Raw genomic sequence first — 12,634 nt, forward strand, 5'->3', positions numbered from 1 at the left:
TTGATACATGTTCTAATTATGAACAGTGGAACTGTGGCACCACTTGTAAACCTCCTGTTCTATATAACTGCCCCAGGCTGGGCAATAGCAGAGTCGTCAATACAAAGCGGAGGCATGACCTCTGCCATTCCTCCACCACTTTAGGAGCATTAATCTGCTGCTTGTGCTCCAACCGCTCCATAATGTTTTGTTTTTTTTCTCTCTCCCGCTGAAATAAAACCTTTCTTCAGTTTTACACTTATGTATTACAACTCTGGGTCAGTCTGTGATATCGGGGTTGGAGCCGGGGGTTAAAAGCAGTGGAGGCAAACTGTTCGGAAATAGCTGTTAATTGAATGCCGGCCGGGATCACACGGCTGACACGACGAAGCAAGTTCACGTGTGAATTTGTAGGTTTTTATAGCATTTAGACACAGTATAAAGTTTGTTTTTCTCTAAAAGGTAAATGGAGGATTTGTAACTTTTCACGAACTGATGGTTAAAAATGAATAGAAACCAAGTCAAATGTAACATACGACAGGACAGTTACCATACAGAGCATTTATTGATTCCTATAGTTTATAATGTAAACATACAGTCTTGTACAGGACTGTAAACAATATAGGCTACTTTTATCATAACTGTAAGAAGTATTACAAACAATACAAAGTTTTTTTGCAATACTTTGGAATAATACTGTATACATAGTACCTGCTTTTGTTTGACAAAGAAAATACATAATTGCATATAACGTATCATAATAAATTGTGTCACACGGTTACAGAACTTCGCAACTGTCAAAGTAGTACAAGAGTCGGACGATTGTCTGTAATTAAGTGCTGTTTGGAATCACATATAAAGAAATGTGCAGCTTTATCGTCACACAAGTGAAGCTGCTGAATGTACCACAAACATCATGGTACAAACTGTGAGAAATAGGAAAGAAGAAGCCACTTAACCTTCACTTTAACCAATTAGTCTTTAAACCTACACAGTGACAAAAAAAAACAACCTTAAAACTACATCGAACCTACCTATAGCATAAAGTCCCAACTCAAATCACAAATTAAAAAGTGACTGATCCGACTGTGAGAGGAATACTGCAATTGAACTCTTTCCTAGGACCATGAAGGCATCACTGGCTCTCATTAGTTTAGTAAAGGCGAAAAGTGAATTTATTTTTTGTTATTGTGAAAGTGCTTCACAGATAGTCTTACAATTTTCTGAAGGAACACCAGAAACCATAGTCACGGTGACCGTGTGACTCTCAAATTATATCAAAACAATTTACTACAAGGACAATCTACCGAGGACTTGTCAGTCGAATTTTCAAAATTTAAAGATCATTTTGAGGATACTGTCGGTTTTCGGAGTCATTTTAAAATATTGATGTATTATCTTGAATACAATGAGGGAACTAAACAGAAATGACCAGATTCTCTTTACATGATCCACAGTAGTGTTCCGCGAACCAGAGGTTGGGGACCCCTGTATTTGAGTTTAGAAAATTTGAAAAAAAAAATCCTCCCTTTATTTTAGTCACTGATGTAATTGTCTCTTCAGTGGCATAAGGCACTATAGCAACGACTAACACTGTTAGTGTTGACTCTGAGACTGTTTCCAGAGTAAGGAACGACAATGACAACTCAGTGAAAGTACCTTGACTATTGTTGGTCCTACATTAGTCCCAGCTAAAGAAGTAGCACACAGAGGCACAAAAGCTAAGTCAGAAAATTGAATTTCACTTCACTTCTTTAAAAACCTGAGGTGACGTGCAAAGATGTTGCTCCAAAGATAAGTTATAAGTTTCTTCTTAACAGACCAGAGAGCAGGTCGAGTCATTTGTCTATATGTGGAGCTAAAAGACAGCCATAGAGATTTGGAAAAACGATCCAGCCCAACAACTGGATACTTCCTCTATCATAGTGTCACCACTAAATACTACACATACAGTTATCATAGAGAAAACCGACTGATTTATTAGTAGGATTAGTAAGATTGTAGTATAATAGCATTACGTGTCTTAGGATTATACAGTGTTTTATTTTCGTTATTTTATGTAAAAAGTAGAATATGTTTAAAGTAGCTTCTATATAAAAAATGGCTTTTAAAAAAATTCTCCCTGACTCATAAACCTTATAAACAAAGTTTACAAAGTGATTTAAATGTTTGTCAGAGCATCAATAAAAAAGACGTTTTAAACACCGCTGGGTTCTCCCATCATAATCTTCTCGTTCCTCTCGTCCACATTCCTGGTCGCCGGAGCTTTTATGACGACACACTTACACAGAGTGAGCCGCGGCTTGTGAGGCAGAGCCTGACGCAGGTCACTGGACGGCGTCAGCATGTTTTTACTGTCCTGGTTTTAAACAGAGAGGATGATGAAGTTTTAAATACTTTTTAAAAGCACGGTAAAAAAGGTAATGACAGAAAAAACAAACAAACAAACAAAGTAATATTTTGCTTGCCTTCCACAGGGTGTACAGAATGAAGATTGGGATGCACATCAGCGGAGTGGCGGTGAGTAGAATACCGAACAACTTCCCCATCACTCCGAGTTCATAATCGTGGTACCAGAATCCGTGGTGAAGGTTCATGTAATAGGTCAACAACAGCTAAAGGACAAAAAAAAAGTCACAGTACGTGTGTATAATAATACTGGGAGGATAGGACACAAATTTGGTGAAAATTGGAGAAAATTAAAAAGAAATTTAAAGATAGATAGGTAGATGATAGCTAGCAAGCTAAGTAGGTAGGTCAATAGGTAGCTAGCTAGGTAGCTAGGTGGATAGACAGACAGATAGATAGATGGATAGATGGATAGATAGACAGATAGATAGATAGATAGATGGATAGATGGATAGATAGACAGATAGATAGATAGATAGATGGATAGATGGATAGATAGACAGATAGATAGATAGATAGATGGATAGATGGATAGATAGACAGATAGATAGATAGATAGATGGATAGATGGATAGATAGACAGATAGATAGATAGATAGATGGATAGATAGACAGATAGATAGATAGATAGATTGATTGATTGATTAGGAGATGGTGACAACTCACTAAGATGATGAACGGTGTGATGAACAACCAGCAGTATTTCAGCACAACCAATGGAAACCGGAAGCCGATCATGTCCGCAATGTTGTTACAGAATCGGTCCGCTCCTGGTCATAAGTGTAAGAAGTAGCCAAAAATGTTTCCTCAATTTTACCTAACGCTAAGTATAAACATTTTACTATTCTCAAATTTTAAATAAGATGCTTAAAGATACATTGGGAAAAAACCTATACAGGAAATGATATGTAGAATGAAAACACAAACTCAGAAAGAGGAGTTTAGTTTATGTGGGCAGAAAATGAAGCCGCGGTGAAACATCGGTCATGGGCAAATAAGGGAGGGAGGAGGCAAAGAGGTGACGTGGGAGAAGAAGAGGAGAGAGATTGTCATCTTTAGCTGCAGGAGGAGCAGCCGAACGCTACGACAAATCCTCATTTAACAGATTGAACGGCAACAAGAGTTTGAAAAAAAGAAAAATCGGAACCTAGTGATGGCTGTACGAAACTGAAGCCGATCATAAAGGATGTGTAGAACAGGGGTGTTTAAACTGTGGTCCGTGGACAGTTGGTGGACAATCATTCACACTAAATTCACACCGAGGGTCAATTTGGGCTGAGGAATTAACCTGCATGTTTCTGGGTGTGATAAAAAAAATTAACAGAACTTAAAGAAAATCCTTGTAAGCAAATGTAGAAGGAACTTTGTGAATCAGGTATGTGGCGGTCGCGACCTACCGTACACCCAGGCGATGACGATAACCTCGCAGCCAGCAATAACGAGGAAAATGCATTCCTGTCCACAGAAGTGACCGGCCAGGTGAAACATGAGCAATCCTCCCTGAGAGGTATGAGCAAAAAAAGCCACTGAAGTTGAATTAGTTGCAGAGGAACAGATGGAGAAAATGAATCAGTGTTTGTGCAGTGTTGAGCGCTTTCACCAACGCGTGACGTGAATTGCAGCCACGGCGGCTTTTACCTCAGTGACGAACGGCAGCCCCAGCAGGAAGCAAACGACAGTGATGAGCAGCGTGAGCTTCACCCTGTCTCTGGGACCCCTCAGCTGTTGTGGGAACAGGTCAGTGATGGCTGTGGCCAGGGTCTCTACAGTTATGAACTGGCAGCGACACACGTGAGGGTTAGTGTTATCATTAGAAGTTGACGTTTGTATTTCAGGGCTTCAGGGGTGTTAATTAAAGCCTGTGTCAAAGACATACCTGTAAGTCAATGGACAGACAGAAGAACATGAGGAAGAAGAGCACAGACCAAAACCCAGAGGCAGGTATCCTCGACAGAGCCGCCGGAATGAGTGCGAAAATCAATTCAGTGTCTGGAATGATGTAGATGTGCATTCCAGGGCAAATTCAAACACTTTCAATGTTCGTTGAAACACAACACCATCCTTGTGAAGTTACATTGTTTTTTAAAAAATAATACTTTAATCCAATATTTACTCTTACTACTCCAATCCAATCTTTACTCCCTTGTTGACCTCCAAGGACACACAAACACATTTTAACCTAAGCGTCAATGCCATCTTGTGGGCAACAAAAGTATTGCGCTTAAAAATAAAGCGAGCTAAAATTTGGGGGTGTGATATTTAATTCACAAGTATATACTTATTATATTAACCTTTAATATAATAATAATAATAATAATATAAAACACATTTTTAAATGTTAAATGTATAAAATATTTGCAGGGCAATAACAAAAAAGGAAGAGGATAAAACAAATTGCTATGAATAACTACACGTGTCAACAAAAGCTATACTTAGGGTTTTTAGAAATTACTTGGTTATACATGGGTAACAGAATAGATGAAACTTAACCAAATGTATATTCTCCCAATTTAAATATTTACCAGAAGTAGCGACATCGCTGAGCTCTACGCCGTAGAAAAAGGCCAAGAATCCTGTGGCCGACGCCACGACTATAGTACAGATGATATTTAAACAGAAATTTACGCCGCACAACGCCAAGCAGTCCCTGCAAGAGAACACAAGTCCACGTTCATACGTGTGTGAAATGCTGTGCACACAATGTCATGGTGCACACACACACACACACACACACAGGACACACACTGACCTCAAACAGTTGTTGTTGTATCTGTTGTAGCTTCCAAGTGCTATAGCTATTCCAAGAGATGCAGAACAGGAGTAAAGCACATGACTTGCTGCTTCGATCCATGTCTGTGAAGAGAGTCGCTCACTTACACACACCAAATAATAAACAAACACTAACGCATTAACTTTAAATTTACAATTGTCCTAGGTTTCGTACAGCTCGCTTTTTCTGTGTGACGTATTATCATTTTTATCTGTCTTTCTCGACCAATTTTTAGTTTTTCATTTTTATATTATGTCTTCACTAATCCTTAGATAGTAATTGGCTTATGAGCACAACTGAGGTTCATTTAAGGCACAGGTCCCAGAATCTTTTGCTTGTATGTTGTCTATTGGTTAGCACAGGGATGGGCAAACTGAGGCCTGTGGGCCGGATGTGGCCCGTTCGGCTTTGTAATCCGGCCAAATTTGCCCAAATTATATAATTGGTTTGTATTGTGATTATACTTCTGCCTCTTCCCTGCAATCCCAATAGATGGTGTAGAGAAGGCTAAAAGCATTTTAGCATTTTAGCCTTTATGCATAAATGTAAAAACATTTATCTTAGTTCACACCAACGCTCCATCTATCTACTCCTGATTCGCCCCGCCCTCGCCCCCCCCGCCCATCGCGTAGGACAAATGTTAGGTCAAAAAGTTTGCCCATTTCTTGACAGTTTTTACTGGTTGAATTACTGGTAAAATGTTTGACTTCTGGATAACTCCCTGGATAACTTCTGGTATAATTTTAGCCAAATATTAACTAGTCTAGATTTTCTGGCAAATCATTGTTTGTTCCTTATTGTAATTATAGTTTGGCCAGTTTGTAGACATTATTGGTATTTTAACTGTTTCTTGGCTATTTTGGAATGTTGTTTTGTTCATCTGAAAGCCCATCTTGCTCACATGTGGTTAACGTTAGAGCAGCTCTCTGACTGTTTCCCACTGAAAGACCGTAGAAGTCATGGGTTCCAAACAATACTAAGCGTCTTTATTTCTATTGCCGCCACATGATGGCTCTAACTAATTCCAGGCCTCTGGGCAAAAATGGAAACATCCTTGTGCAGCAGAATATCATCATGTCAACGCACACAGAAGAGGCTGTTGTGTCTTTAGGAGCACTGAACATCTGAAGCCCACTGACACGAATACAGACGCACTAATCAAATGCCTTTTAACAATAAAATGACTTCAGATGGAAACCACTCTGGCAGGACGGACCCTTGCGTACATGCGTGCAAGCACAAGAATTTCTCAGAGACGGATCCTTTTTCCGGGCCATCTGGTGTTGCATAATTTTGGGCGCTGCTACACAACTGCTTTCATCTACATAATTTCGACTAGGTTGTTTACACTGCACACACACTTCTTAGATCCTGGTAGAAGTTTAGCACCGGGTAAGTTTCATTTTTATGGAACGTCATGTCTCCTCGTGATAATACACATGGCCATATGGATGAACAGGAAGTGACCACTAAAGACCAAAAGAGGTGTCTTAGGTCATGACCCTGTGAGGATAAAATTTGACCCCTGTAACCGAGAGATCTCGTGTCCAAGGGAAGTGAGAATCGGAGGGGGGGCAATCAGTTTGCATTCCAGTCATTTTGCAACAGTCTTCCAACCAGCCAGGATTTGCATTTTTTACGCAGACCTTTCAGATGTACTGACAGAATGTTTCATATAAAATGCGTAGGTTTCCTACCGACTTTACAAAATTAGACATAGAAATAATTGTCTAGAGCTAGTTCACAACAGTTTGGGTTTGAATCTTGTTTATTTAATCAGAAATGTCCTTTTGAATGACTTTTTGATGGCTTATTTAAGGCAACTTCTGTCTAATGATCTTTTTCACTTTATTTTTGTTATTTTGTGGCCAAATTGAGCAGCTTTTTGTGAATTTTAACACGCTTCTGCTAGTATGTTCTGTACTGGTTAGCACTTTCTTGGCAGTTTGAATCAGGTCTAATTTTGTGCTATTTCTGTTAAAATGTTTGTGTTCCAGATAACTCTTAGTTGTTTTGGTTGGCTCTTTGGTCTATTAGCACATAGCTATTGTTCTACTTTTACAGTTCTTGGTTTTCCACTTAAGGCTAATTGCTGAATCTGTCTATAATATTTTAGCTGTATCAACAGTTTTTGTAGGATTTTTCATTTATGTTTTTTATACTATCTTTAGGTGTTGTATATTTTGTATATTTAAGCTAATGTAACTATCAGAACAACTGGCTAGCTTACTTGATTTTAAATTAGCAAAAGTTTTTTTTTTTTTCTAGTAAAAACACTGCAGCGTTTGGTTGTTTGTAGTGTATTCCAAATGAAAATGTCTTTACAGCCCCTGTTGTGGTTTCTTAGGCTACTGTGCAACAAAGAAACTCACCGATGCTTGAGCTATATGGTCGATGCTTGGGTAAAAGAAATATTTTAGGCCCAGTGAAGCTCCTGGGAGTGACACTACACGGAAGAAAAAGATGACCAGCAGCAGGCAGGAGAAGCCGACTGTTAAGTAGACCACCTGCAAAGCACAGAATTAGAGATAAAAAAATGGTTATGTGGGGGGATGTAGGTTGGCATGGCCAAGACAAGTCTCTATTAGCAAAGAAACACATTTTCAAGATTTGTTCAAACCATGTGTCAAACACAAGGCCTGCGGACCAAATGTGGCCCGCCAAGTCATTTTTTGTGGCCCGCGGGAGCCTAAAAGGCATTTCCCTTATAATAAAATCTATGCAGCTGAATTTATTAACCTGATAGATTTTTTAGTTTTTTTTTAAATAACACAGCAACCTATAATAATTTGAAATTCAAAAAATAAATCATTTATATTATATTACGTTATAAAGTAGTAACATTTATACAGACTTCCAGTTACAACCGGCCATTCAATGGGAACTGTATTGCCGATGTCGACCCCCGGTGAAACTGAGTTTGACACACGTGGTTTAAACTAAAAGGTTAACTAATTTGCCAAAAATAACTGTTTAATGCATTTTGAAAAAGTCATTAATTTTGGCATAAACAGGAACAACGGCAGGCCAAAATCTTTGAAACATTTGCCAAAATGACACGTAAAACTACTGGCCCTAAAGAAAAAGACAAAACATGTCCAAGACTAGCTCAGCTAAGGCTAAGTTAATAGACAAAAGAATGTTGAACCACAACACAATGTTAAAAAAAAAATCTTTCTGTATAAATATACCACGTTACAACGTGGACACCTGCAGCTTACAGAGAAGTGCGCCCTATATATGAATAATGATTTTTTCTTTTTAAATTTAGTGGGTGCGGCCTATGTTCATGTGCGCTAAATAGTCCGGAAATTACGGTACTTAAGTTAACCAAAAAACAGCTTCCAGGTTATAGCTTGTCTCACCTTTCCGAGGAGTCTGATTCCCTTCCATGTACACAGGAAGCATAGGGTCCATGAACCAAAGAGGATCAGAGCCAGGTCCCAGTTTACGACACCCAACGACAAGTCTTCTGACTCTCTTATCACACGATACCTTAGAGGAGAAGGTTAAAATACATTTAGTTTGTAAACAAACTCTGTCTCAATAAAATGACAACTCCATCGAGAATATATGAATAACAAATTTATAGTCATAGCTATGCTACAAATAGAAGAGCAAAACATAGGGAAAGCAGCTTTGACCATAGAAGGGGCCTGGAGAGGCGTCTGCTGAAGGAATGTTCAGGCCAAAAAAAGCACTTGAGTAGTGTCACACTGTGTTTTCTTTTCTATGGAGAGAAAATAAGTCGGCAACTTGTCTCACCTCCAGAATTCCAATTCTGCTGTATACCCCTGGTTCGCAGTGGAAGATGTATTCCTTAAATATTAAAAATAATAACCGTTAGAACAGTTCATGTAAATTAAAAGCTGTGTAGCCATTCGCTTCATTAATAATTAAACAATACAGACTTTTCCAATGTCCAGATATATTCACAGACCGTGGTAATAGAGAAACAGAGATGCAACTTACCCATAAGGATAGTCTTCAAAGTTGTCTTGTATGGTGACATTATTTAGATATGACCAGTCAGGGTCAGTGCGACACTGAACTACAGGAAACAAAAAGGACACCCTGGGGCAATTAGCAAAATAGTTAGCCCAGTAGTAAAGTTGCCCAAAATGTTGCTTAAAGCGAGAACAGATGGAAACTAGCCTAATGTATAATAGCCGCAAGATAATTCAGAATCACTAAAAACCCAGCCCACAAAGTTCTACAAACAGCTCAAAACAACCCAAACTGAACAATTCGCTTGCACACAGAGACTCCTGGGTTCGATTCCCAGAGGAACCACATATCCTGAATTGCGCCTCTGGTGTGGCAGCCTGTGAGTTGTAACCTCAGACTTAATGGCGCCTCCTGTGGCAGCCAATGTCCGTTGCACACGCTCACATTGTAACTTTCCCCACTGTTGGATGATTAAGGGACTCAATGAATTAATGATATAACAATTCATTAATTTAAATATTTCACAAGATTATAAAAATAATTGATTAAAAGTTCAACAAAAAGGTAAATTAACTTTTCATAACCTCAAATATATGAAAAGCGTAAACAGAAAAATAAATTGAGCTAAAATGGAAAAATGTATAATGGAACCAAACTTCCATTTAAACTTCCACCTTAGAAAGAGGTAAAGTTGAGAAGACTGTAAAATAGCTGAACGCTATTAGCACAGTTTAGCTTAAAATACGGCAAGGAATCGATTTAAATTTACCAAAACATAACCAAACATTTGTGAAATGTCATGAATTTGTCCTGAAACCATAAAAACAAGATTGTCGGCCAGATGAGCAGAGTAACCTGGGGCCTGACTTACTGAGTTCATACAGATGATTGTGTGCTCATGTGACCGTGGGATGATGCTAGTTCTATGTTGCTAATGGAAAACACGTGTATAGACAAGCTTTACTTACTGCTATTCCATATGTTGTCGCATACCGACCAGACCAGAGGACTTTTAAAGGAGTAAAACAGGTACAGACCAGTCCAGGCCGAGATCACGATGTAGTATGTCATTGCATAAAACAAAGTGATTTGGGACGCAAACCCAATGCCTGCAGGACACAGACACAAAAAGTTTTCAGTCAGTGGGCATTTCTTCTCTCCCTGTCTGTGATTTGTGTGACATTTGTGTCGTCTCCTTGGATTTAAGTCTGGTGTTTTTTCAACGTTTGCTTTCAGCATATAACAATAGCTTTAGCCCACCACTGGTGCAGCAGTGAAAAAAAAAGTCCCTTTCACTTAGTTCCTTGTTAATGAGTGCTCTGCTTTAGGAACTTATCCTGCTCTGACAGCGAGGACACAAGCCTGGCTGCAGATGCACAAGGCTGTTATTGTTTGGGTTTGACCACTGTTGATTTCCTGCTGCTGTTAAAAGTGGATGACTACCCAGATTTAAAGAAAAAAATTTAAAAAAAAATTGACATCACTTCTTGACCACTTTAAAATGTTTGGAACTTGTGTTAAAAAAACAGAAGGATTAATGTAATTACATTTAATGCAAATACTTTATCAGGAGGAAATGCATTTCCTGAGCATGACGGAACAAACTGTACAACCCTAACAAAGTGTGTCTGAGGCTTTAATTCATCTCTTTACCCTGGAACATGGGACAGATCTTCCTCCAGGCTGTTATAGCGCCCTCACTGGTGAACTGGCCCAGTGCCATCTCCAGGAAGAGCAGGGGAATGCCACACACGAGGTAGATTAATACATAAGGTAAGAGGAAAGCAACTGCAGAGAAACAAGGAGTAAATAGATAGTGTAGATAAGTCAGCCGTAGACAAGTTGGCAGAAAGCACAAGAGTTTGTCCAAAATAAGAAAAATGTTAATCCATAAATATGGTTTTCACTATTTTTTTTTTTTATAGATCTGACTTATTTAAAGTGAGACATGGAACAAAGTTTTGATGGCATTGAGTTATTTTGAAAAATATTGTGAGGACACTTTCTCTGTTAGATAGGACTGTAAAATGTGCTGTTAGTTCATACCCTAGTTTCCTAACACACAAAGATAAATAAAATTAAAATAAATTTTAAAAAATCAAATATAATTTTCTTTTTTTACGAGATCTCAAGTTTTTAAAGTTTTACTTGCAAGCAAGGAGTGCAGAACAATGGTTACATTCAGAACTGCACTGAGGAACTCCTCAGTGCTCAGAGCTTATATACAGTTTGTTGGTTACATAACATTTCAACAATCAACGCCTTTCCATTTCGGTGACCTCCACTTGACATTTCATTGTTCACCTTTCTGGGCAAAGAGACAGTTTAATATTGTTCTGTGGTTAATCTGCAAACGTATCAGCGCTGCACACATCCTGTCATCTGGTATGGAATGGACAAAAGTAATTTTTAGTCACTTAACACCTTGGTTCCCAAAGACTGGGTCACGACCCTCAGGTGGGTCGCAAGAGTTTCTTTATTATTTTAAAATATGGGTCCCCAGAAAAAAAGTTTGGGAAACACTGACCTAACACTAACTATTGCTTTCTTGTTTTGAGACTGAGTGTGTTATCATCGTCATCAGTGTCTTTTTTTCCCAGTGCACTTTATTTTTAACATGTACAAACATGCATGGTTATTCTCTCGTGTCCAATCCAATTCTGAACAAAGTTCTCACGGTAAATCCTGCCAAACATGTTCCTCACCTGCTCCATTCTTGTACATCAAATATGGGAAGGACCAAAAATGTGGAGCCGAAAGCAGACACGCACTCATGGAGAAGATATACTCCCATATGTTGTCCCATTTCCTCCGAGGGCCAGCCCCTGCCTCACTGCCCCCCTTCTCTGGCTGCGAGCCCGGAGAAGAGGCTCCGTTTATTGTTACCGTTTCATCCGCCATAGTTCACCTCAGTGCTGTTTTCAAACACAAAAATATGTTGTTGTTTTTTTTAAATCACAAATGATCGAATTGCGACCACAGTCTCCGATGCTCAGGTCCACAAACAGCCTTCAGACATCTGCGCATCAGCAGACAAAAAGATTCTACCCGTAGCTCTGCAGAACATCATTTTACCAAACTTTTCTTAAAACCTGCCATTTGAACGATTAAACCCATCTGTTGCATTAGTTTTGTTTTCTGAAGGTTGAAATTAAGTAGGTAATGAAATGACCTACCCAAACGTTTGCAGAGCGAAGAGCCCGTGAAGAAATCTGCTTTACTGGATCCTGATTTTTTTTTTTTTTTTTTTTAGAAACGGGGAGTGACTCAAAATTCCACAGCACATAAGATATCACCCCATTGGTAGGAGCTATACCTTCTCTGGATCCCCCTTTTCTTGCGAAGTCTACGCCTCTTCCCTTGCGTTTTACGATACTCTTACCCCCGGGAAAGTATTATGTAAAACATTTCAAGTTTGTAACTTTGACTCACTGTCGCAAAGTTGTCCGTAATATTTGTTGTAATCTCACAAATTGAAATATTATTATAAATAATAACAAAATAATAATAATAAGAGAGTTTTTTTAG

The 12,634-nt window shown here is 38.8% G+C and overlaps 1 protein-coding gene across 1 annotated transcript; it reads right to left on the reverse strand.

Moving 5' to 3' along the window:
- Window positions 1-525: 525 nt before the first annotated feature.
- Window positions 526-12,414, reverse strand: LOC103382757 (sodium- and chloride-dependent betaine transporter-like). The gene is made up of 16 exons (XM_008315656.3): window positions 12,283-12,414; window positions 11,812-12,021; window positions 10,760-10,894; window positions 10,075-10,215; window positions 9,131-9,209; window positions 8,924-8,977; window positions 8,524-8,653; window positions 7,531-7,665; window positions 5,138-5,241; window positions 4,911-5,035; window positions 4,265-4,377; window positions 4,027-4,164; window positions 3,786-3,888; window positions 3,055-3,158; window positions 2,448-2,594; window positions 526-2,338 (listed from the first exon to the last, which is right to left on the reverse strand). The coding sequence occupies exons 2-16, from the start codon at window positions 12,005-12,007 to the stop codon at window positions 2,177-2,179; spliced, it is 1,866 nt and encodes a 621-aa protein (XP_008313878.1). The 5' UTR covers window positions 12,008-12,021; window positions 12,283-12,414; the 3' UTR covers window positions 526-2,176.
- Between the last annotated feature and the right edge of the window lie 220 nt (window positions 12,415-12,634).

The sequence above is a fragment of the Cynoglossus semilaevis genome, chromosome 8 (assembly GCF_000523025.1).
Source record: "Cynoglossus semilaevis isolate Cse_v1.0 chromosome 8, Cse_v1.0, whole genome shotgun sequence".
In the NCBI taxonomy this organism is placed as follows: Eukaryota; Metazoa; Chordata; class Actinopteri; order Pleuronectiformes; family Cynoglossidae; genus Cynoglossus; species Cynoglossus semilaevis.